Genomic DNA, 24109 nt, shown 5'->3' on the forward strand with positions numbered 1-24109 from the left:
AAAATATGTCAATTGGAGGAAATTTTACTTTTGTTGTATACAGCACATCTTGAAGTGAATAAGGCAGCTTCTTAATGTGAACTTAATGCTACTAAGAATATTAGTGCCTTCTGCAAGGTTATTTCCTAGTGGTTTACCAAATAACAAAATAAAAGGAGTCTCTATTATACTCAGAATTTTATAAATAATTGTATCTGATAACTATTAAAATTTGTGTAAGCTACTTTGTTTTTTAAGCTTACATATCCTATTTATGCCATGCATAAATTTCTAAAATCTTTGGAAGAAATATTGCATAATTGACTTTTTCAGTGTTTTATATACCACTGATAATCACTGAAATAAAGTATTTTATTTCTAGATTGATGAACATAGGATATGTGTTTGTGTAAGAAAACGACCACTCAATAAAAAAGGTATGATGCTTATTGAGCTATAATAAAAGGTTGATTTTATCCTCTTTGTAATCTATTTTGTAATAGCAGAAGTCAGTTTGGTTTGGGACAGTTAAATAAATGTAAATCATTTCATTTGTACATAACCATTATGTGGATTTCTGTGATTAATCTGTTGATATTGTTACTGCTCTGAATTACTTCCATTCCTGGTTCTTGCCTCACAGAAATCTTGATTTTTAAAAATTTGTTGTTGAAATATTCTGTCTTACTGAATGGCATATTTATGGGATATATATATATTTACAAAACTTTAATTTTTTGTATATTCAAATGCTGTAAAAGTTTCTGGGCATTGATTTTCATTTATTCTTTTAGAAACTCAAATGAAAGATCTTGATGTAATCACAATCCCTAGTAAAGATGTTGTGATGGTACATGAACCAAAACAAAAAGTAGATTTAACAAGGTACCTAGAAAACCAAACATTTCGTTTTGATTATGCCTTTGATGACTCAGCTCCTAATGAAATGGTTTACAGGTAGGTAAATTTGTTTTAAATTAGAATTTTCTTCTTACACCATGTATTCATCATTACTTTGAAATTTACATTGATCTTGGAATATTTCTCCAGAGGTGTATTATGCTTTTGTATTCCGAGTTTAAACAAAGAAGCACATGTAATACACACTATAATAAATATTAACACGTGTTCTCTTTAATGCTCCCCCAGATGGTAGTTTTCATTACTGATTAATTTATTATATACATATTACACAACATATGTATGGATAGGAAATTTATAAAGAAATGTTGACATTTTCATACCTCTACAAATGGAAAGTGATTAGAAGAGGAGTTTTATTTTACTTTCAATCCTTGTACTAGTAAAGAAATTTGAAATACTTATTATACATCAGTCTAATCTGTCTAAATTTTTATTTAGCTGTGCCACCACTTGAAAAAAAGTTGCTATAAATCTACTCGTATTTGTCTAATTTTTATCATCTTTAAGCTTTGGGATAGTTTTAATACATGAAATTCTTGTGTGTTAACGTATTCCACTTCCAAACTACTCAAATTTACATGTAGAATATATTGATATTCCAATAATTTGTATGCCAAGTTTAGATTTTTATACTGTTTGTAAACATTCACTTGTAAATATTATAACAGGTCAGTTTTATTTCAGTTTGAAATAACAATACTGCTATATAAAACTTGACAGTTTACTTGATTGCTATGTTTCGTTGTCCTTTTTCTTAATAAATATGACTGTAAAAAGAAAACTAGAGAGTTACTGAGAGTCTAAGAATTTGAAGATGTTATAAACGATATGCTATTGAAACCAACTCCATTGGTCTTAAGCTAGCAAACTGAGAGTTCAGTTGTAAAGAAAGAGGACAAAATTAAAGGACTTGTGAATTTTAGAAAGAGATATTGTGAAGAACTTGTTTTAAAAGTGAATTATAACTATAAATTGTATATTTTTTACCTTTTCTGAGAATGGAGTACACTCCTGCCCCCCTTACTCTCTTCTCTCTTTCCACTTCTGCCCATAACATATGTCTGTCTGCCTTTTATAATCATTTTCAAGAAATCATTATAAATAAAAGTATGTTTATGTATATGCTAGATTTAGTAAACATTCTGTGGTTTACCCTATATTTATAGTTATGAACTTTACCAATATTTATTCTACCCCCTTTCTCTTATCATTAATGTTTATGGATTGAGGAGTTAGAGCTTTTCTTGTCTAATCAGACTCATTTCTAGAACTTTCTCTGCTCCTTTTGTTCTGTCGCTTCTCCAGTTTGCCCTTTAAAAAAAAAACAAGGGAAAAATACAATACAAATATTTTTAATAAATAAAATTAAATTAAAAGAAGAAAAAAGCCTTACCTGGTATGGCTCAGTGGGTTAAGTGCCGGTCTGTGAACCACAAGGTTGCCTGTTCATTTCTGGGTCACGGCACATGCCTGGGTTGTGGGCCAGGTTCCTAGTTGTGGGCATGCAAGAGGCAACTAATCCTTGTACATCCATGTTTCTCACCCTCTCTTTCTCCCTCCCTCCCCCTCTCTCTAAAAATAAATAAGTAAAATCTTTAAAGGAAAAAAAAAAGAATTAGCGGAGCTATATTGTGTTTCACATATATTATTTTGATGCCTGTGTAAAAAGTAGATTTGTTTTCTGTTACACTTTTTTAGTGCTCTGTTCAATAAAATATTTGTCTCTCCTGCCTTTTAATTTTAACTCTAGTGGTGATTACACCAGTAGCTTTGAAAACTAATCTAACATCCTTTTCTTAAATCAAGACTGTCAACTCAGAACTCAGTGTCTTATAAGCATAGTTTATTTTTACTTGTCCACATTCAATGAAATCTTATACTTTTTTACTTAGTTGGTCTAAGATAATGTTTTTGTATTTTTCTTTTCCCCTTTAGCTTTTCTCTATTGAGACTACCACTTTTTCATTGTTTCTGTTGAAACTTTTGGATTGTGGGTTTTTTTAAATCATTATATATGGGGTGGGGCAAAAATGTTTGTCTCCAGTTGTGAGTATGCAAAAGACAGAATTTATTCTTGTATTATTTATTAATTGTATTATTTTCCATATGAAAACCGTAGAGTTACTTTTGCCCTACCCTCTATGTTTTACTTGTCTGGCTAATATTACCATCTTTTTTTTTTCTAATAAAATTTTACTGTGGTCTTCTATATATATATGTCATAGCTCAGTTACTCTCAGGTTTTGTTGTCCATCAGTATTGTGATCATTATTTATTATGGAATTACTGGTTGACAATGTGCTTTAAAGAGCTTTAAGCAATTCTACAGTACAATTATTTAAAATTTTTAACAAATTAATAGACTCCGTTGTGGCTTCACGGGTGAGCTTATTGTTTTATTAAAAATCTTGTTAGGAGCTTTATTTATTAATAAAACTCTATATTACTTTTATTTATTTGTTTAATTGAAATATTGAAGGCACATTCTGACTGGTGCTTCTTATTTTTAAGGTTTACAGCTAGACCACTGGTGGAAACTATATTTGAAAGGGGAATGGCTACATGCTTTGCTTATGGGCAGACTGGAAGTGGAAAAACTCATGTAAGTAATTTATTAAGTTACATCCTGATATGAAGCTAGTTTATTTTCCTTATAGCTTACTTTTTAGAACTAAATTCTTCATATTTATTCCTGAATAATGTCTGTTATTTTTTATTTTCTTCTTACATAAAGACTATGGGAGGTGACTTTTCAGGAAAGAACCAAGACTGTTCTAAAGGAATTTACGCATTAGCAGGTAATGTACCTTTTTGCATATCATTCATAATATTCTTCTTGAATATTATTTAGGCTGCTTTGAAATAGGACTTGGACATACTGTCCGGGATTTTGAAGGTAGCTATAGTACTATACTTACTGTATATTATGTCAGTGTTAGGTTATCACACTGCTTGAAAAGAAGTGTATATTTGGGGTGGAAATCTTGGTTATATTTATGTCATTGTAATCTATCACATTGCTGGAACTTACTGTTTATTGTTGAATAATGATTCATGGTGTGTGGTTATCAGAGCAACCTTATTATATATACCACCTGTAATTTTATGCAATTTATAAGGATAGATAGTAGCATCCTTTTATTAAATAGTGAAGGATATGGCATCTAAACCTTAAGTGTAAAAAAAATATTACTACTATCTTATGTAAAATTAATGTTTGCTTTAGTCTTCATTTTCATTATTGATGCTGTTATTTTAGTAAAGATTATGTGAAATTCCTTTTAAAGGTAGTATTTGTTGCATCTTAACAAATTTTCTCCATATGAAATTCTTGATAGCTCGAGATGTCTTTTTAATGCTGAAGAAGCCAAACTATAAGAAATTAGAGCTTCAAGTGTATGCAACCTTTTTTGAAATTTATAGTGGAAAGGTAAGTGGAAACTTTAAAACATTTTGTTTTAGTTTTTAAAATTGTGGTTAAACTATGTGTAACAAAAAATTTGCTATTTTAACTGTAAGTATATAATTTTGGTGGCGTGTACTTTCACATTGTTATGCAACCATTGCCACCACATAATTTTTATGTGGTGTATTTTATGTTAGAATTTTGTTAGGAGATTTTTAAAATTCCCTTTGAAACTCTTCAACTCAGATATTGAGCATTTTATTTTAAGTATTATTAATTTCTAAGTTGATTTTCAGGGTTTGAATGATTAATTTTTATAGAACTGATTCTTTTCTTTTTAAGGATAGTTTTCTAATTTGATTTTTTTTTCAGGTGTTTGACTTGCTAAATCGGAAGACAAAATTAAGAGTACTAGAAGATGGAAAACAGCAGGTTCAAGTAGTAGGATTACAGGAACGGGAGGTCAAATGTGTTGAAGATGTACTGAAACTCATTGACATAGGCAACAGTTGCAGGTAAATCTCATTTTAAGAAAGGGAAACTCAACTTTATTAATCACTTTTAGATATTTTGGTCTTTAACATAAAAGCAAAGCAAGGATATTATTCAGTGCATCTTGGAGGTAAAAATCATTGTTCATAAAAGCTTGTCATTACATGTAACTTTGAGTGAAATGGATTCAGTTGTATCACACTACAAATATACTAGAGGTGTGCCAGATTAAATTGTATGAATCTGGTTATGTTTGAGTGTTGTTAACTCAAAATGTATCCTTTGTATTTAAATCATGAAAACTAGATAGTTTTTTTTAATGAAAATACTGTGGTTTGAACACAAATTAAAGTTTTTACGTATCAGACTGTCCTTAATCACATTGTAGAACATCTGGGCAGACATCTGCGAATGCACATTCATCTCGGAGCCATGCAGTGTTTCAGATTATACTTAGAAGGAAAGGAAAACTACATGGCAAATTTTCTCTCATCGATTTGGCTGGAAATGAAAGAGGAGCTGATACTTCCAGTGCAGATAGGCAAACTCGGCTTGAAGGTGCTGAAATTAATAAAAGCCTTTTAGCACTCAAGGTAAATAAAGTGTATTTACTTGTGAAAAATCTTTTATTTTTGGTTTTAATTATGTCTACTCAGCTACAGAATAATAGTCCTTATTTGTTTAAGTAAGAGAGTTTATCAAAATTTAGTTTTTTATATTTGCAGGTATAGATTTATATTATACCCAGAAATTTTGTTTACATATTATTCATTCTTTTTTGGGTGAATAAAAGATGTTAGTTGGCAGGTGAGTTTTAAGACTACTTAGGGAGATTCCAGAGAACACTAATCAGTCATATTTTTACAGAGGAGGTCAGGAACCACAAAACGGAATGAAGAAATAGTTTCTCAGGAAAATGTGGAATTCCTTTCAAAAAGTTAGGCCAGTATTATACCTCTTCCTTGGCTAGAAAAGCAAAGATTGGCAGGACTGCAAGAAAACATTCTGTATTTTTTCTTTCATCGTGCAACTTTAAAAGTTTCTTTTTAAAGTTATCCCACTTTCTGTCACTCCTAAACACTACTCATAGTCTCCAGAAGAGTTTTTTGAAATAACAGTTTGTTGGTTTTTCTTTTTAATTTCATTTTCTTGAATTAGGATTTATAGCAACATCTTTACTATGCTGTACACCTGTTAGTAGCATTTTCAGAGCTGATCAGATCTTAATTATTAGAGTTAATAGTAAGAGATCTTTTAAAATACATTGAGAGTACTACTCTTTATAAGAAACCTAATCTCTGAAACTTGCTTTCTTAATTTTCAGGAGTGCATCAGAGCCTTAGGTAGAAATAAGCCTCATACCCCTTTCCGAGCAAGTAAACTCACTCAGGTGTTAAGAGATTCATTCATAGGTGAAAACTCTCGTACCTGCATGGTAAGTTTATGGGTTTATTTTGTTTATTTCTTTCAATTCCAAATGAATAATTACATAATACCTGTGGAAAAATTATAACATACATTAATAACAGTCATTTAAACTCTTCTATTAAGAGAGAGACAGGATACTTAAGATGTGGTCCCTGGCAGTCTGGTAGGATTATATTGCAGTTATAGTGCATTCTATTCTGAATCTTCTTGAGGTTGGTCTACATTGAGTATAGTATGGGTTATACTTTTTATTTCTTTGTATGTCTAGTAACTTTGTATTACATCATTTTTATTATGAATAAATACCGTATAGACACTCTGGGTTCTGTTATATTTTTCTAAAGATTATTGATTTTTCTTTTGTAGCAGGAAATTAACTTAGCTGAACTTACTCTAAACTCTTAATCTCCTCTGCTGTGGGTAGGAATAGAAATTAAAATCTCCATTTAGCTGTTTTAGCCTTCAGCTATGTGGTTGGAGTCTGCCTTAACTACACCTAGTTTAGGGGTGAGTCAGACATCTGGGCATTTTTATGCAGAATTTGAGTTTCTCCCTCTGTAGTTGTTTCTCTGGGAAAAACTTCACTTTCTGGCTGCTATGATCCCCATCTCCTAACTCTGTCCTTAATTTTCTTAACAAGTGAAACTCGATGTTTCTGATGAAGTTTTAGTTGTCCAGCAGAGCTCATCCTTAGGCAATAAAGCTATTAAAGAGGGTTAGGAGGGAAGTCATTTAATGTTATTTCATTCTTCTAGGTGTTGACCTCCATTTTCTGCCTGATTTCGATCACTTGCTGGTGTATTTAGCATTTAGAAAACTGTTTATATTTTAACTGGAATCTTTAATTATTATCTAACTATGGCCCTAAGATAGCCAGTTATCTGGAGTTAAAATATTATTAATAAATTTTTAATAACTGTGTTAAGATTAAAGTTTAATGAGCTTAAACTTCATTGTGTTTATTGTGTATATAAACACAAACAGGGTTGGGCAAAATTGGGTGTACAGTTATTTGTATGGAAAATAATACAATAAGGACTTCCAGCCAAGATGGAGGCGTAGGTAGATACACTGTTTCCTCGCACAACCAATAGGACAACAATAAATTTAAAAACAAAAACCAACCAGAACTGCCAGAAAATTGAACTGTATGGAAGTCCAACAACCAAGGAGTTAAAAAAACATTCATCCAGACCAGCAGGAGGGGCAGAGATGGGCAGCCAAGGCAGTGAGGATGCCTGGCAAGGCGACGGCTGGAGGACTGGGCAGTCCCACATTTGTGTGCAGATAAATCAGAGGGAACAACTGGGGAGCGGGACAGAGCACACAACCCAGGGTTCCAGCATGGGGAGATAAAGCCTCAAAACCTCTGACTGGAAATACCTGTGGGAATTACGGCAGCAGGAGACACTCCCAACCTCACAGGAGAGTTCATTCGAGAGACCTACAGGGTCCTAGAATGTACACAAACCCACCCACCCCAGCATCAGCACCAAAAGGGCCAAATTTGCTTGTGGGTCACGGGAAGTGACTGAAAGCTGGCAGAGAACCAAGCAAGCAGCACTGTTGCGTCTAGGACCTCCCTGCCCCACATACAGTACCAAGACACAGCTATGTGGGTTACCCCACTCTGGTGAACACTTAAGGCTCCGCCCCCTACTATGTAACAGGTGAACCAAGACAAAAAAAAGAGGCTGAAATGAAAGAACAAATCAAAGCTCCAGAAAAAATAGAACTAAGCAATGCCAAGATAGCCAACCTATCAGATGCACAGTTCAAAACACTGGTAATCAGGATGCTCACAGAAATGGTTGAGTATGGTTGCAAAATAGAAGGAAAAGTGAAGGTTATGAAATGGGAAATAAAAGAAAATGTACAGGAAGCCAAGAGTGATGGGAAATAAAGCAGGACTGAAATCAATAGTTGGGAGCAGAAGGAAGAAATAAACATTCAACCAGAACAGAATGAAGAAACAAGAATTAAAAAAAATGAGAGGCTTAGGAACCTCCAGGACAACTTTAAATACTCCAATTTCCAAATCATAGGGGTGCCAGAAAGAGAGAGAAAGAGCAGGAAATTGAAAACTTATTTGAAAAAATAATGAAGAACTTCCCCAGTCTGGCCAAGGAAATAGACTTCCAGAAAGTCCAGCAAGCTCAGAGAGTCCCAAAGAAATTGGATCCAAGGTAGCACACACCAAGGCACATCATAATTACATTACTCAAGATTAAAGATAAGAAGAGAATCTTAAAAGCAGCAAGAGAAAAGGAGACAGTTACCTACAAAGGAGTTCCCATAAGACTGTCAGCTGATTTCTCAAAAGAAACCTTAGAGGCAAGAAGGGGCCAGAAAAATGTATTCCAAGCCATGAAAGGCAAGGATGTATATCCAAGATTACTCTATCTAGCAAAGCTATCATTTAGAATGGAAGAGCAGATAAAGTGCTTCCCAGATAAGGTCAAGTTCATCATCACAAGCCCTTATTATATGAAATGTTAGAGGGACTTATTTAAGAAAAAGTGAAGATCAAAACTATGAACAGTAAAATGACAACAAACACAACCGTCAACAACCGAACCGAAAAACAAAACAACAAAAATAAACTGTGCAAACAACTAGAACAGGAACAGAACCAGAGAAATGGAGATCACATGAAGGGTTGTCGATGGGAGGGGACAATGCGGGGAAAAGGTACAGGGAATAAGAAGCATAGATGGTAGGTAGAAAATAGGGGGAGGTTAAGAATAGTATAGGAAATGGAGAAACCAAAGAACATGTACGACCCATGGACATGAACTAAGTGGGTGGGAATGTAGGTGGGAGGGGTGGTGCAGGGTAGGGGGGTTAAAAGGGGGGGGAAGTGGGACAACTGTAATAGCATAATCAATAAAACATATTTTAGAAAAAGAAAATAATACATAATTAATAACAATAGAAGGATAAACTGTGTTTCGTGTACTCACAAATGTAAACCTACTTTTACCCCACCCTGTATATCAGCATTTTTGTCTTCATTATTTATATAACATTTTATTTACCTTTGCATTTTTTTCCTCATAGATTGCCACAATCTCTCCAGGAATGGCATCCTGTGAAAATACTCTTAATACATTAAGATATGCGAATAGGTATGAGAAATGGTTATCCACTTTGAAATTTGAGGGGAATAGAGCAATATGATTTGACTTAATATCTGATAGAGTAACTGTTATTTCAATTAAGAAAAATTTTTGCATGATATTTGGGATCATTTTATAAAGTTCTCAAAATAATTGGAAATGTGTAATTTGAGAAGAGATTTATATTTTTAGTAGTATTGGTCTTTCTATTCTAGAACATTTCATAATTTACTACTTTTGAATCATACAAATCCTTCCTAGTATGTTAAGACTCTAAAGTAAGTATAAGGGGGCCGATCTGTATTTCTTAAATTGTTTTGCTCTTTGCTGAAAATTATTTCTGATAATATTAAATGTTATACATGGAATTTAGAGTTTAAAGTAGTAGTGACAGTATAGTTCTTTCTGGTATTCTAGATGGGTTACATTTTATTATTCATGTCAGTAGTGTTACAAATTATAATAGATAACTGAATATTTACAGATGAAAGGTCAAAAAAATTATAGACTAGTAAAGCAGTTCATATCTGATAGTCGGAAACGCCCTTGGAATTTTGGATCATGATGGGCATATTTGTGTTTGTTCCGTAGATTGTTTCCATTGCACTGGTTTTGGGTGACTATAGCTTTAAATTTCTGTTATCACATACTGCATTTGTGATTTAAACCTAGAGAAAAATTCCTCTTTGCAGTCCTTTTCTAGTCAACTAATTTTATTGAATAAAAAGTCTTTCCTATTTCTTTGTTTTAATCACAATAGAAGTTTTAATCTTTTATTAAAATGTGAAATACATATGCATACAGAAAAGTACCCAAAACATAAGTGAATAATTTAATGAATACTTATAAAATGAAAATTCCTATCATTAGATTGGGAAAGAAAGCATTTCCAGCCCCCTAGAAATTTCCTGAATAACATACCCAAATTAATTAATTAATCTCTAACCTGAGGCAGCTATTGCCCTGACTTCTTTGGAAAAATTTTTTCCCCCTCCGTTTTTTTTTTTTTTTTTTCCCTTTTTTATAAAGAGGGAGAGAAACATCCATATGTGGTTGCCTCTCATATGGCCCCCTTTCCCCTCTGTTTTTAAAAGTAGTTTTACTACTTATGAATTTATCCCTAAACAACATAGGTGGCTTATTTGAACTTTACATAAATGAGGTTGTACCCTTTGTTTTTTTGTATCTTGCTTTTGCTTCAGCTAAAGAGATGTTTTTAAATCATAGTAAAAACTGTTGGAAAGTATAAACTTACTGAACTTTTGTAAAGATTAAAATATAGTAGCTTCTTTAATATATAACTTTATTTCTAAATTTAATCTCATTTAAACTTCGAATTATGAGCTTCTAGCTGCAAGCCTATAATAAACATTTTTGGTATTGCAGGGTATTCATCATTAATTTAAAATGCCTCTTATTTAAAAATTGTTTATGGGAGACATGAGGAATAGCTTAATATAATAGAATATTGCCATGTTGTAAAATTAAGACAAATAAAAACCCTCCATGTCTTCAGACTGCTTGCTGCAGAGGAGTTCCCCTAATGTGAAAATGTTCCTTCTTGTCTTTTCTCTAGTTTGGTTAGGTCTAAGTAAAATGATTTGACTTATCATGTAATGCAATCTGTTTGCACATGATTAACCATCTAGGACAAATGATTCTGCCTTTTATCTCCAAATCTCTAGTAATAAAGATTTTTCAACCTCCCTGGATCGTGCTCATTGGAGGAATATGAATAATTCCTGCATGTAGAAAAGTTTAGGTTGGGCAAGAGGGCTTTGAATATAGGGAAGGTATGGTTAGGTGCTGGCAGGCTATCTAAAATTGGAAGTTCTTAAAAGAACAAGATAAGAAATGGGGTTGGGAGTAAAAAGAATTAAGTGGTATTAGGAATTTAGATTTATCAGCATGCCTGGTAAATGAGCTTTCCAAAGTGAACATAAAGGATAAAAGGCAGATGAATCCAGTATTGAACCTTTGGCACAGACATTACCAGTAGGTCAAAGAAAGATTATAGATAGAAGAAATATATTAGTTTGATGTACAATAAATAGTTTGACCTACATTACTCTTTCTGATGTATAAAACAGTAATTTCAGTTAGTTCTACCTAAGAAAAGTAGTGAGAGAAACAGAATATGGTTAATATACACTGGAAGTGTTTACCATAAGATTTATAGTAAAAAAAAGTAGGTCTGAACCTCAGTTATGCCGCATTCTTATTGAATGACCTCAGGTAAGGTACTTTATTGCTCTGAGCCAATTTCTCATCTGCAAGATTATCTTTAGTATTAAAGAATATAATGCCTAAAAATTTCTAATAATACCTGATGTGTAGGAAGTACTTAACAAATATTGCCTACTATTATGAAGTGGGATGGGCCCAAAAAGAAATGGGGGAAATCACAAAGATTGGGTCAGAAAAGCCATAATTTGGTTAAATATAACCTAAAGACATTAGCAAAAGCAATTTGAATCCCATTGCTAAAGGTTTTCTCAACCAGCATTTTTCATCTGAATCATCAAACACAAAATTATTTGAATGAGTATTTTCTCAATTGGTACACCAAGGATGCTTCATATGCACACAAAAAAAGAAATTAATCGTTACAGACAGTGGGTGCCATTAGAACTTAGTTGTCTTGTGTTCAGTTTGAAAATGCTGCAAGAATATTGAGGACGTACTAATGCTAATAAACCATGGTATTGATTGCACAAGGAAATTAGATTGAGTGGTCATGTAGTTAAATAAGGGCCATTTCAAATTTGGTTGAGGATCTAGTTAAACTTTTAGGAAGAATCATGAGGAAAGGGGAAAGTACCAGAAAGGAAGGACTGTGTAGTAGGGAATCAGTAGGACAGAGAGGTTTTTAAATCTTAAAATGGATTATTTTAGAAGTGTTCTAAACACATTAGGTCACAACAATGTTAATATCCTTTGCTAAACAAACTGAGTACTAAATGAAAATTTGAAATATGCATTGCTGTCTTTACAAGAGCATTTTCTTTTAATTTGTTGCTGTTTGATGCTGCAGAGTAAAGGAGTTTGGAATTAGTCCATCAGACATTCCCTTCTCACAGGGTAGTGGCAGTCGCCCTGACCTCTCTCCTTCTTATGAGTATGACGACTTTTCTCCTTCGATTACCAGGTCTAGTTCATTCTATACATAAGATATTTATTATAATAGCTTCATTTGAATGATGCTGTGTATAAATATTTCATTTACATTTTTCCGTCATGAACCATTTTATTTTTCATTTTCATTTTGTTTGGCAGGTGATGGTTGTACTGCATGATCTTTATTTCTGTGTACTTTATTAATTTATTTGCTTTAAAATGTTGATTTGGAATTCAGGTTTTCTATTTTTCCTCATATTATTAAGGATGATGTCATCTCTGCAAATTTACCATTGAAAGATAAATTCTCCTTTAAATGGAAAAGTTTACCTTTATTCTGTATGCTATTATATTCCTTATCTGCAAGGAAATAACAAGGATCCTTTTGACTTAGAAAATGTACATTTTCCCAAATGTATACATTTAGTATACTAGGTAAACACTTTTTAAATGATGGAACTAATTTATATGTTATAATCTTTATATGTTAAATAAAATTATTCACATATAGCTATTTAAATTGAGCATTAGAACTACCAAAAATCTGCAAAATCAAATTCTCTGTTTTGGCAATGATTCATTTATTGATCTGAGTGCCATTGTTAGCATTTTTCTGTTCATATAGTTTAATTTCAACAGCAGTCTCTTATTTACTTTGAAATACTGAATCCACATACTTTATAATTCTCATTATGTATAATAATTATATTTGAAGTAATTGTAAAGTTACCTAAGTAAGTATGTAAAGTTATACAGCTAAATATCTCTTTAGTGTTGCCACAGATTTCAGGTAAATTTTATCTGGAAAGCTGACATCATCAATCTTAATATGTTAATTGAATTGCCTTTATATTGAAAAGATGTCTATATTCTTGTTACTCTGCATAAGTCTGTGTTAACTTAAGGTACTTCTTATGTGTTTATAGGGTGAAAGAATTGACTGTAGATCCAACTGCTGCTGGTGATGTTCGTCCAATAATGCACCATCCACCGAATCAGATTGATGATTTAGAGGCACAGTGGGGAGTGGGGAGTTCCCCTCAGAGAGATGATCTAAAACTTCTTTGTGAACAAAATGTGAGTGACTTAATACAGTTGTAATGATCTAATCTTACTTCATTTCATCAGTAAGAGAACTGGATAATGAAATCTGTCATCTAAATCAGGGGTCACCAAACTATAGGCATACCTTATTTTATTGTGCTTCACTTTATTGCACTTCTCAGATGTTGCATTTTTTACAAATTGAAGGCAAGACCCTCCACCAGCAAAACAATTAGGTCTCACTTTATTGAAATGGTCTGGAACTGAAGCTGCAGTATCTTCGAGGTATGTCTATACAGGCTATGAGTCAGCCATCTGTTTTTACAAGTAAAGTTTTATTGAAACATGGCTGTGCTCATTCATTTATGGACTGGCTGCTTTCTTACCACAGCAGAAGTGGCAAAAAACCATATAGCTCAAAAGCTCAAAATATGTACTATCTGGCCTTTTAAGAACGTTTGATGACCCCTGAGCTGAACCTTTTTCTTAGATTTTACACCGCTATTAAAATTTAGGTATTTTTAGAGTAACATAGGGGGAAAACATTTAAAAACTTTACATACCCTATAACATATATAAAGCTTAAAAACAAAATTAACTACAGATTCATGCACATGTATTAAAAACATGCATGACTTCCCTAGCTGGTGTGGCTCAATGGATTGAGCACCAGCCCGCAAACCAAAGGGTCTTTGGTTGAATTCCCAGTCAGGGCACATGCCTGGGTTGTGGGCCAGGTCCCCAGTGGGGGCCATATGAGAGGCCACCACACACTGATGTTTCTCTCCCTCCTTTCCCCTCTCTCTAAAAAGTAAATAAATAAAACCTTTTAAAAAATCAAATGTGGCAAAATGCTACTATTTGTTAAATCTGACTGCTTTCTATATGTTTGAAATGTTTAGTGTCATTTAATTTAAAATTTTGATTCCTCAGATACTCAAAAAATAATAAAATATGTGCCCACAACATAAGGACAAGCATGTAAAGAAATAGACATAAATAATACACATTTTCACATAATTACTATATTGAGGGCTTCCATAGAGTAAGTTGTAAAAGTTATTTATATGAGTGTAGTTGTTTAACTTAGTTTTTAAAATGTATAATATATATCATTTTGTATCATTCATTTCCCACTAAATTCTATAGTGGCCTTTTCTCATAATGATAAAAGGTAGCATTTATTTGTTGCTTACTGCATGACATATTTGCTAAACATTTCTGTTACTATCTGATGTAATCACAACTTGATGTGGTAGGTACTGTAATTATCCTTGTTTTTTAACTGACTTTCTAAAAGATTAAGTAACTTGACTGAGATCATACAAGTAAGTGATGAAGCTAGGCAGGATTGAAATCTGGGTCTTTGTTATTTTAGGGCTAAAGCTTACGTCAGCTACCTTTATTACTAGCTGCAATAAAATACAAAGGATGGGCAAAAGTAGGTTTACAGTTTTATGAAAAATAATACAATAACAAATAATACAAGAATAAACTGTGTTTCACTTACAACAGTACACCTGCTTTTGCCCACTGTATATTCTTTGGAAATAGTATAACTTATTTTTTAATATTTTTAGCAGGTATTACAGTCCATAATACTATAGAGTAAAGGATGGACATACTCTTTATTATCATGTTCCAAATTACTCTCTGTTAGTAAAGCAGGGCTTAATGCGGCAGTTCTCAACCAGAGTGACTTGGCCTCCCAGGAAAAAATGTATGAGACATTTTCGTTTGTCACAGCTGGAGTGACAGCCAAAACTAAAAGATAGAAGCCAGGGATGCTGCTATATCATACAATGCACAAGAAAGCCTTCCTTCACCCGAAATATCAGCAGTGTTGAAGTTGAGAAACCTGGTTTAAAGTAAGAGTTCTAAACTTTGGACCATAGAACATAAAGAACTAAAAATGAGAATCCTGGCCTTAGTCTGTCCCCCATCCCCAAAAGTTTTGAAGGAGACTATAGTTACTTATAGAATCCTGTATGCCAACCCTGCATTGTACCAGATATGGAATATGGAAAACCAAAACAAGATAGATACTCTGTATAGCGGATCTTTTCTGTTTTATTCTCACATCTGTTGGGTCTCTGCAGGACCTTAATTTGAAGAGGTTAGCTAGTGACCAGAACCAGTTCAGAGGCTTTCAGCATGACATCATGTGTTCTTGCAGCCTCCTCTGTATTTGAGAGTGTGTGGATTTATTTCAACTTTGCCATCCCCAGGGAAGTATCTGGAGATGAATCGGCATTAGCCTTTAGTTAAGTATCGATACTTGTAGACACATTCTTATTACCATATTACATCTAACAAGGTAGATTAAGATGGGATAGAGTCTAAGACGTGCCCTAGAGATAAAACTAATATAGGTAAACTAGAGGAGGACAATCAAGTGCATTAGAATTCTAGAATTAATTGTATAGACAAAAAAATATTCTGAGTAGGCTACATAGAAGTGTTACAAACTTGCATAATATCTTAAGCAAAAGAAAGAAAGAAGGCATTGGGCTTGGGTGGGGGAGATGGGTAGATACAATGAGTAAAGATGGTTGAGTGTGTGTTTATCAGAGAGAGAGAGAATACAAAAATATAATGCCTGAATATCCTGATTAAAAAATAAAACAAAAAACCAGATGCCTGTTTTCCCAAAGAGAAGATGAAAACTTCTTTGTCAACTTGACTATATAGGCTTTCAGGGTTGATAGCTTACTAATGAATGAATCAAATATTTACTTATATTATTTAGCCAAAATATGTACATATATTTATCATCATGTATTTTAGTTCTAAAATGTTGCTTTTTCTACTCACATAAAACAATGTGGAGTAAGCTGAAGCAATATTTTGCACAAATTACAGCCATTATTGGAGTTGGGAAAGATGCTCCAAAAAAAAAGCAAGGCCAGGGACGTTTTGACTTGATGGAGGAACAAAATACGAATATGTTGTATATATATGTGGGTTTTTTGTTGATGAAGTAAAATCGTGACTTGTCAATTGAAATTTCTGTAAAAAAAAACAAGCAAAATATATAGTGAAATTTAGTCTCAGAAAAGGGACAATGGCCTATGCCCGCCTTTCTGTCTGGAAGGAAGCTATCCCCCAGCTCTTGCCTTGATGCCAGACACTTCAGTTCCTTCTTGTGAGCCACTGGTGCCTTTCAAGCTGCTACCCTGGCGCTGAAGCCCAGAGGTCATGAGTCTGAATGCCTGGGACAGCTGACTCTCAGCTGATCCACAAGGCAGAGCATTAATGAGACCAGGTACTGAAGGAAATACTGGGATAATGACAGTAGTGCCCACAACATGTAGACATATAGATGCCCATGATGCTTCCACAGCAGAATGCACCACCTGCCATGCCTACTCCATTTCTGTGAGCACATGCTTTAGCTTTGCTGCAGAGGAGCCATTGCCCCAGAGCTAGGCTGTAGAAGTAATATAGTACCTTAATGCATGATTTAGAATTCATCATTGGTGTATAAAAATGCAACTCAACAGAAAAACGAATTGAAAAATGGACAGAGGACCTTAAAGGACATGCAGATGGCCAATAGGTAATTGAGAAGATGTTCAGTGTCACCAGTCATCAGAGAAATGCAAATTAAAACCACAATGAAATATCACCTCAGAATGGCTATCATCAAAAAATTAGCAAACAGCAAATGTTGGCAAGGATGTAGAGAAAAGGGAAGCCTTGTGCATTATTCGTTGGATTGCAAATTGGTGCAGCTACTATGGAAAACATTATGGAAGTTCCTCAAAAAACATATAAAATAGAGCTACCTTACAACACAGCAATTCCACTTTTGGGTATATATTCTAAGATATCCAGAACAGTGATTCAGAAAGATACATGTACTCCAGTGTTCACTGCAGTGTTATTTATAATAGCCATGGTACAGAAGCAAGAAAAGTACCCATCAACAGATGATTGGATAAAGAAGACATGGTTTATATGTACAATGGAATATTACGTGGCCATAAAAAGAATGGAATCTTACCATTTGTGACAACATGGATGGGGCTAGAGGGTATTCTGCTAAGTGAAATAAGCCAAACAGAAAGACAAATACCACATAATTTCACTTATTATTTGGAATATAAAGAAGAAACAAATAAAACAGACTCATAGATACTGAGAACAAACTGAGCATTGCCAGGTGTGGGGAGGATTTGGGGGGCAGTGAAAAGGATTAAAAGATTAAGAGCTACAGATTGGTAATTCCAAAATAGTCATGGGATGTAAGTACAGTATAGAGAATATAGTGAATAATATTGTAATAACTATGGTATCAGGTGGGTACTAAAATTACTTGGGTGGAATCACTTTATAAATTATAAAATTGACCACTATTCTGTACACCTGAAACTAACACAAAATAATATTGAATGCCAACTGTAATTCAAAATTTAGGAAATGAACAAATGCGGTAACATCACTTAGGGCTAAGGTGACAGTAAAAAAAAAATTAGAAATTAAGATTTAATAAGAATTAGAGACTTTCGGCCAAGATGGAGGCATAGGTAGACACACACACTGTGCCTCCTCGCACAACCAAAATAAGGACAACAAAAATTTAGAAACAAAACCAGTATCGACAGAAAATTGAACTGTGCAGAAGTCCGACAACCAAGGACTTGAAGAAACATTCATCCAGACTGGTAGGAAGGGCGGAGTTGGGTGGTTGGTTGCAGCAAAGTGGTGGCCTGCAGACCCGGGGAGGCAGCGGATTGTGGACGGGCGCAGCGCACAAGGCAGCTGGCGGACCCAACGGTCCCACATTTGCTCCCAGATAAACCTGGCAAAACTGGGGAGGTAGACAGACCAAGCAGCCCAGGGTCCCAGTGTGGGGAAATAAAGCCTCAAAACACTGATTGAAAACACATGTGGAGTTTGAGGTGCTGGGAGGGACTCCCAGGCTCACAGGAGAGTTCATTAGAGACCCACAGGGTCCTAGAATGTACACAGACCCACCCACATGGGAACCAGCACCAGAAGGGCCCAGTTTGCTTGTGGGAACTGTGGGAAGTGACTGAAATCTGGCAGAGAGCTGAGTAAGTGCCATTGTTCCCTCTCGGACCTTTGCCCCACATACAGCATCACAACCCAGAGACTGGGTTGCCCTGCCCTGGTGAACACCTAAGGCTCCGCCCCTCACTATATAACAGGCATGCTCAGACAAAAGAAAGAACAGATCAAAGCTCCAGAAAAAATACAACTAAGCAATGAAGAGAGATAGCCAACCTATCAGATGCACAGTTCAAACCACTGGTGATCAGGATGCTCACAGAATTGGTTGAATTTGGTCACAAGTTAGATGAAAAAATGAAGGCTACACTAAATGAAATAAAGCAAAATGTATAGGGAACCAGTAGTGATGGGAAGGAAACTGGGACTCAAATCAATGGAGTGGACCAGAAGGAAGAAAGAAACATCCAACCAGAAAAGAATGAAGAAACAAGAATTCAAAAAAATGAGGAGAGGCTTAGGAACCTCCAGGATAACTTTAAACGTTCCAACATCCAAATTATAGGGGAACCCAGAAGGGGAAGAGGAAGAGCAACAAGTGGAAAACTTATTTGAACAAATCATAAAGGAGAACTTCCCCATTCTGGCAAAGGAAATAGACTTCCAGTAAGTCCAGGAAGCTCAGAGAGTCCCAAAGAAGTTGGACCCAAGGAGGAACAAACCAAGGCACATCATAATTACATTACCCAAGATGAAAGATAAGGAGAGAATCTTAAAAGCAGCAAGAGAAAAGGAGACAGTTACCTACAAAGGAATTCCCATCAGACTTTCAGCTGATTCCTGAAAGAGACTTTGCAGGCAAGAAGGGGCTGGAAAGAAGTATTTCAAGTCATCAAAGGCAAGGACCTACATCCAAGATTGCTCTATCCAGCAAAGCTTTCATTTGGAATGGAAGGGTAGAAAAAGTGCTCTTCATATAAGGTCAAGTTAAAGAAGTTCATCATCACCCAGCTCTTATTATATGAAATATTAAAGGGACTTATCTAAGAAAAAGAAGATAAAAAATATGTACAGTAAAATGACAGCAAACTCACAATTATTAATAGCCATACCTAAAACAAAAACAAACTGAGCAAACAACTAGAACAGGAACAGAACCACAGAAATGGAGATCACATGGAGGGTTAGCAACAGGGGAGTGGGAGGAGGAGAGGGGGAAAAGGTACAGAGAATAAGTAGCATAGACAGTAGGTAGAAAATAAACGGGGAGGGTAAGAATATTATGGGAAATGTAGAAGCTGAAGAACTTATGACACATGGATATGAACTAAAGGGGGGGATGTGGGTGGGAGGGGCTAGGGTGGAGGGAAGTGAAGGGGCAAAATGGGACAACCATAATAACATAATGAATAAAATATAATAAAAAGAAGGTTTAATAAGAATTAAAACCTGACAATACCAATTTGATAGTTACAGTCTTGAAAAACATTATACATCTCTCTTCTGGTGAAAAGAAACTTAAGACACATGTATGACTTATATTGTTAGTGAAAATTAAATAATACTGAGGTCAGCAATAAAGGTATTTTTGAAAAGTTCCACTATTCCAAAAGAGAGTTCTTTTGGGGGGATAATTTTTCAATAATGTGCTTAGACTGAGTGAAAAATATTCACTGATATGATTAAGTTTGGGTTATCTTTTTGAATGTTACATTAAATATTTTTGACCCATAAAAAGAGATTGTGGCTTTGCCTTTCATAGTATATTTTAGGCGTCTTTACCATTCAAGCTTCCTCAGTTTGTAAATGACATAGAAAACCTACTTTTTAAATAATGTTTAAAATGTAAACTGTCCTAATTTTAAAACTAATTTTATTTTAAGGAAGAAGAGGTTTCCCCACAACTGTTTACTTTCCATGAAGCCGTCTCACAAATGGTAGAAATGGAAGAACAAGTGGTGGAAGATCACAGGGCAGTGTTCCAGGTAAAGACAAGACAGGATATTTCATCAAATATTTCTTCAGAGAAACTAACTACAAACTGTCCTAATTTTTGGACTCCCATGCAAATCTAGTAAAACACTTGTTTATATGTATGCAGATGTATATTTGTAGGGCATAGGACATGGCAAATTTTGAATATGATGAATGGTGGCTACAAATAACCTTTCTTTAAAGATGTAGTTTAATTACTACCATTCTCCCATTTTATTTGCTTTTGTCAGTTGTCCATTTTTAGAGAAGGTGTGAACTTCTGCCCGCTAACATCCCTTTTTTTCATATTAGGTCAGTATATTGGAGTGTCTTCATGTCAGGACAGCAGGAAGGAAAAATTGGTTTAAAGGGTTTCAGAGCACCTTGACCAGAGTGGCTCAGTTGGTTGGGTGTCATTCCACAAAGAAGAAGGTCACTGGTTCAGTTCCTAGTCTGGGCACATAACCTGGGTTGTGGGCCAGGTCCCCATTTGGGGGTGTTTGAGGGCCAACCCATTGACGTTTCTCACACCGATGTTTCTTTTGCTTTCTCCCTCCCTTCCCTGCTTTCTAAAAATAAAGTAATTTTAAAAAAGTAGAGGGTATCAGAGCAGTTGAGGAAGTATCGGTCTTTGCAGAAAAGGAAGAATGCTTTAGGGGAGGGAGACTTACTGCTCTGACTGAGCTGTCTGTGGCAGTGAGTGAGGGGTGTAGCAGTAAGGCCGTAGGTACAGTGTTCATTTCATTGTGTGTTCAGTCTATTAGAAGCACTTTTACTGTATGATCCTCTTTTCCCTCCCCCTGCCCCTTTAAACAAGAAAATGTTCTGGAAGGTGGTATCTATGAGGAAGTGAGGAAAAGTGAGAACATTTGGACATTGTTATGGAGACTGTATAGCTGGCTTATCTCTGCAGCCCTACCCCTCACCCTGCCTTTCTACAGTACTGTAAATACCTTCTGAGAAAAAGAGTGAACAGTAACTCACTCTCGCCCTGTTGACCTGTATTCCTTCTCTGATTTTGAAGAAATCTGTAAACAGTTATTAATGTGTCTCTCAGCTCTGGGCCATTCAAGCACCTGGTTGAAGGGCTCAAAAATATAAGAAACAGTTTTACTGTTTTAGTATAGTATATACATTATTAAAACTGTTACAGTTTTAGTAGAACCCTTATGAGAATCACTTTAGAGACTGTGTTTAGATTAAATCAAGAGGGGACCCTTGTAGTTTTAAGAAAATTATGCCCTTTTGGAACAGGGTGTCGTGTAAAGACCATTTCCTACTCTGCCTTTTATGACAGATTTTAAAAGTTCTTTGACTAGTGGCAGAATTGTGTGTTCTGACTTTCAAGCCAGTATTCTTTGTACAATTCCATTTACTATTCCTCCATACCGTGATCTGCCATTTCTCAAAGTAAGGTTTTATTTTTAAAATATTATGTAGCTGAAGGAAGAAAAACTTCTGGACTGTGGGTGTGTTTTAATTGAAACATATGTAGTTGTCTAATACATATCTATAGCTAGGTTAATGAGTTTTGCCTGATGATACATAGTCTAGTTATAATTAGCCATTAAATTGCATTGATGTTTAGAAAATTCAAATTGTATGTACCCTAAAAAGCTAGGCAGTTGTCCTTTTTTACGTCCAAAAATTCTAATTCAGAGTGATCTCACCTTGTTAAATAACTCAGATGATTCAAGGCATTGCTAGAAAATTCATAAATTCCACATATGTGAAATCATTTAAGCATGAGGAGTTTCCTTGAAGAGCTTATGAATAGTAAGTAGCTACTATTCAGTGGTTCATTTGACTCTTCTAAGATCCACTATCCACTGGTCCCTTATAGTTACAATAATTTTGAAGAACTAGTGTTTAGAATTTAGGGGTACCTCTTGGCCCAGCCGCTGTGATGCTCCAAGTGGATGTGTTAATTCAGATAATTTACAAGTTCTAGGCTGCCATAGACTTCATTAAATTGCTCAGTAGCTCTCTTACACCCATTCTTTCCCTGTTTTAGGGATAGCTGTTCAGGTTTTGAGACTCGTATCCACTACCCTGTGTTCCCCCCAGCCCCCACACACATACAAGGTAGAATACAAGTATAAAAATAAAGTCATCTTGCATGGTCTATCATATGTGTTTGAATCTAGAAATATTTAATTTTACTCTGTAAGTAAAGATGTTTTATGGTTATTGTTTTAGAAAATACCATCTTGAGTATGTTTGATATGTAAAGTTTGTAAATTGGTTTCTTACTATGAGGCTTACTAGCTTAATTGAATTTTTGTCCTTTTAGGAATCTATTCGATGGTTAGAAGATGAAAAGGCTCTCCTAGAGATGACTGAAGAAGTAGACTATGACGTAGATTCATATGCTACGCAACTTGAAGCTATTCTTGAGCAAAAAATAGACATTTTAACAGAGCTGCGGGGTAATTCTTCATTTTAGTGTTTGAAATCTGCTATATATATATATGTATATGTATATATTTAGTGGGGGGATTTCATACTGCAAGAGGACATCTTAAGTGAAAATTGTAGGTAACATTTAACATGTTTTTAAAGTTATATAGACACACCACACACACTGGTTTTTCTAAAAAAGGAGCATGGAGTATCATTTCAAGCGCTCTCTAGTCATCTTTTTTCTTTCAGTGTTTTGAAAAGATATTATGGAGGGAAAATTTATTTTAAGAAATTTGTAAATTTTATATACCCATTTGTGTTTTTAGTTTAGTAGGTCAGTGGTTTCAGAATTTAAATCTATTTAGGTGTGGGGGGGTGTTCCGCCCACAGAACCCTTCCCTCCACTGAGGATGAGAATAAGTCTACAAAGACATGGTCTGCTTGGAGAGGAAAGGTGGCCAAGAGATTAGGAGACTTCTTACATAGAATGAGGACACAGGCTATGACAAAGCCAAGGGGTGAAGGTCCCTCACCCCTTTTCTATCATCCCCTAAGTCCTTACCTGTCTCAGGTTGTCCCTCCCTTGAGGAATCTTACCTGTCATTGGCTAACCAGTCATCGGCCTGGGGCCAAGCAGGGTGAAGTATAAAGGGGGCAGAGGTGGTGCCCCTGCCAGGGAGATAAGCTTTGTCTCCTTAGTGGCTTATGGTCCCAAGGTCTCTCACTCAGCCTTAGCCATGGGGGGGTTACAGCTCCTGAAACCAGGCAGGATGGTTCCCAGCATTTAGGGTCATCATTTTGTAGTCTCCTATTTGCATTTCCTCTCGGTATATCTTCTGTCATGTTTTCCCTTTGAACACTGGTTTTGAAAAAGAGGAAGATTTCAAGACAGATATCCTTTCTTCTTTGCTTAGGAAGGGAAGTGTGTGGCTTACCCACATCATGTTTGTTTGGCTTTTTTAATTAACTTATTTGCAGCTTCAGATATGCATTTATTATATGTGCTAATATCTTAGGCATTAGCAAATTAGCTATCTTTATTTATATGTGAGTCATCATCTGTGTGAACATGTAACACAACAGGAAGTGAGACTGAAATTGCTAGTTTTTCGCACCAAACAAGCTGCTTAATTTTTCAAGCCAGGTTCTTTGTGAAGTTGGTTATTTGAGATCATATCCCATGGAGTCAACAGTGACCATTTCCCCAATTTCAGAATTGTTTTTGCAGGTGTAGAGTTTCTAAAATTTA

The 24109-nt window shown here is 34.9% G+C and overlaps 1 protein-coding gene across 4 annotated transcripts in view; it reads left to right on the forward strand.

The window, feature by feature from the left end:
* Positions 1-24109, forward strand: part of KIF2A (kinesin family member 2A) — a 73618-nt gene that overhangs the window by 46581 nt on the left and 2928 nt on the right. For 2 of the 4 annotated variants that reach the window (XM_036020324.1, XM_028521277.2), the window contains exons 8-20: positions 362-416; positions 774-936; positions 3415-3505; positions 3638-3701; positions 4242-4333; positions 4682-4824; positions 5190-5394; positions 6126-6236; positions 9290-9357; positions 12383-12496; positions 13392-13542; positions 20367-20468; positions 22751-22886. In XM_036020324.1, the coding sequence (XP_035876217.1) occupies positions 362-416; positions 774-936; positions 3415-3505; positions 3638-3701; positions 4242-4333; positions 4682-4824; positions 5190-5394; positions 6126-6236; positions 9290-9357; positions 12383-12496; positions 13392-13542; positions 20367-20468; positions 22751-22886 (1495 nt within the window). The remainder of the gene's footprint in view (positions 1-361; positions 417-773; positions 937-3414; positions 3506-3637; positions 3702-4241; positions 4334-4681; positions 4825-5189; positions 5395-6125; positions 6237-9289; positions 9358-12382; positions 12497-13391; positions 13543-20366; positions 20469-22750; positions 22887-24109) is intronic. The other 2 variants (XM_028521284.2, XM_028521292.2) reach the window with 1 other exon arrangement.

The sequence above is a fragment of the Phyllostomus discolor genome, chromosome 3 (assembly GCF_004126475.2).
Source record: "Phyllostomus discolor isolate MPI-MPIP mPhyDis1 chromosome 3, mPhyDis1.pri.v3, whole genome shotgun sequence".
Taxonomy (NCBI): domain Eukaryota; kingdom Metazoa; phylum Chordata; class Mammalia; order Chiroptera; family Phyllostomidae; genus Phyllostomus; species Phyllostomus discolor.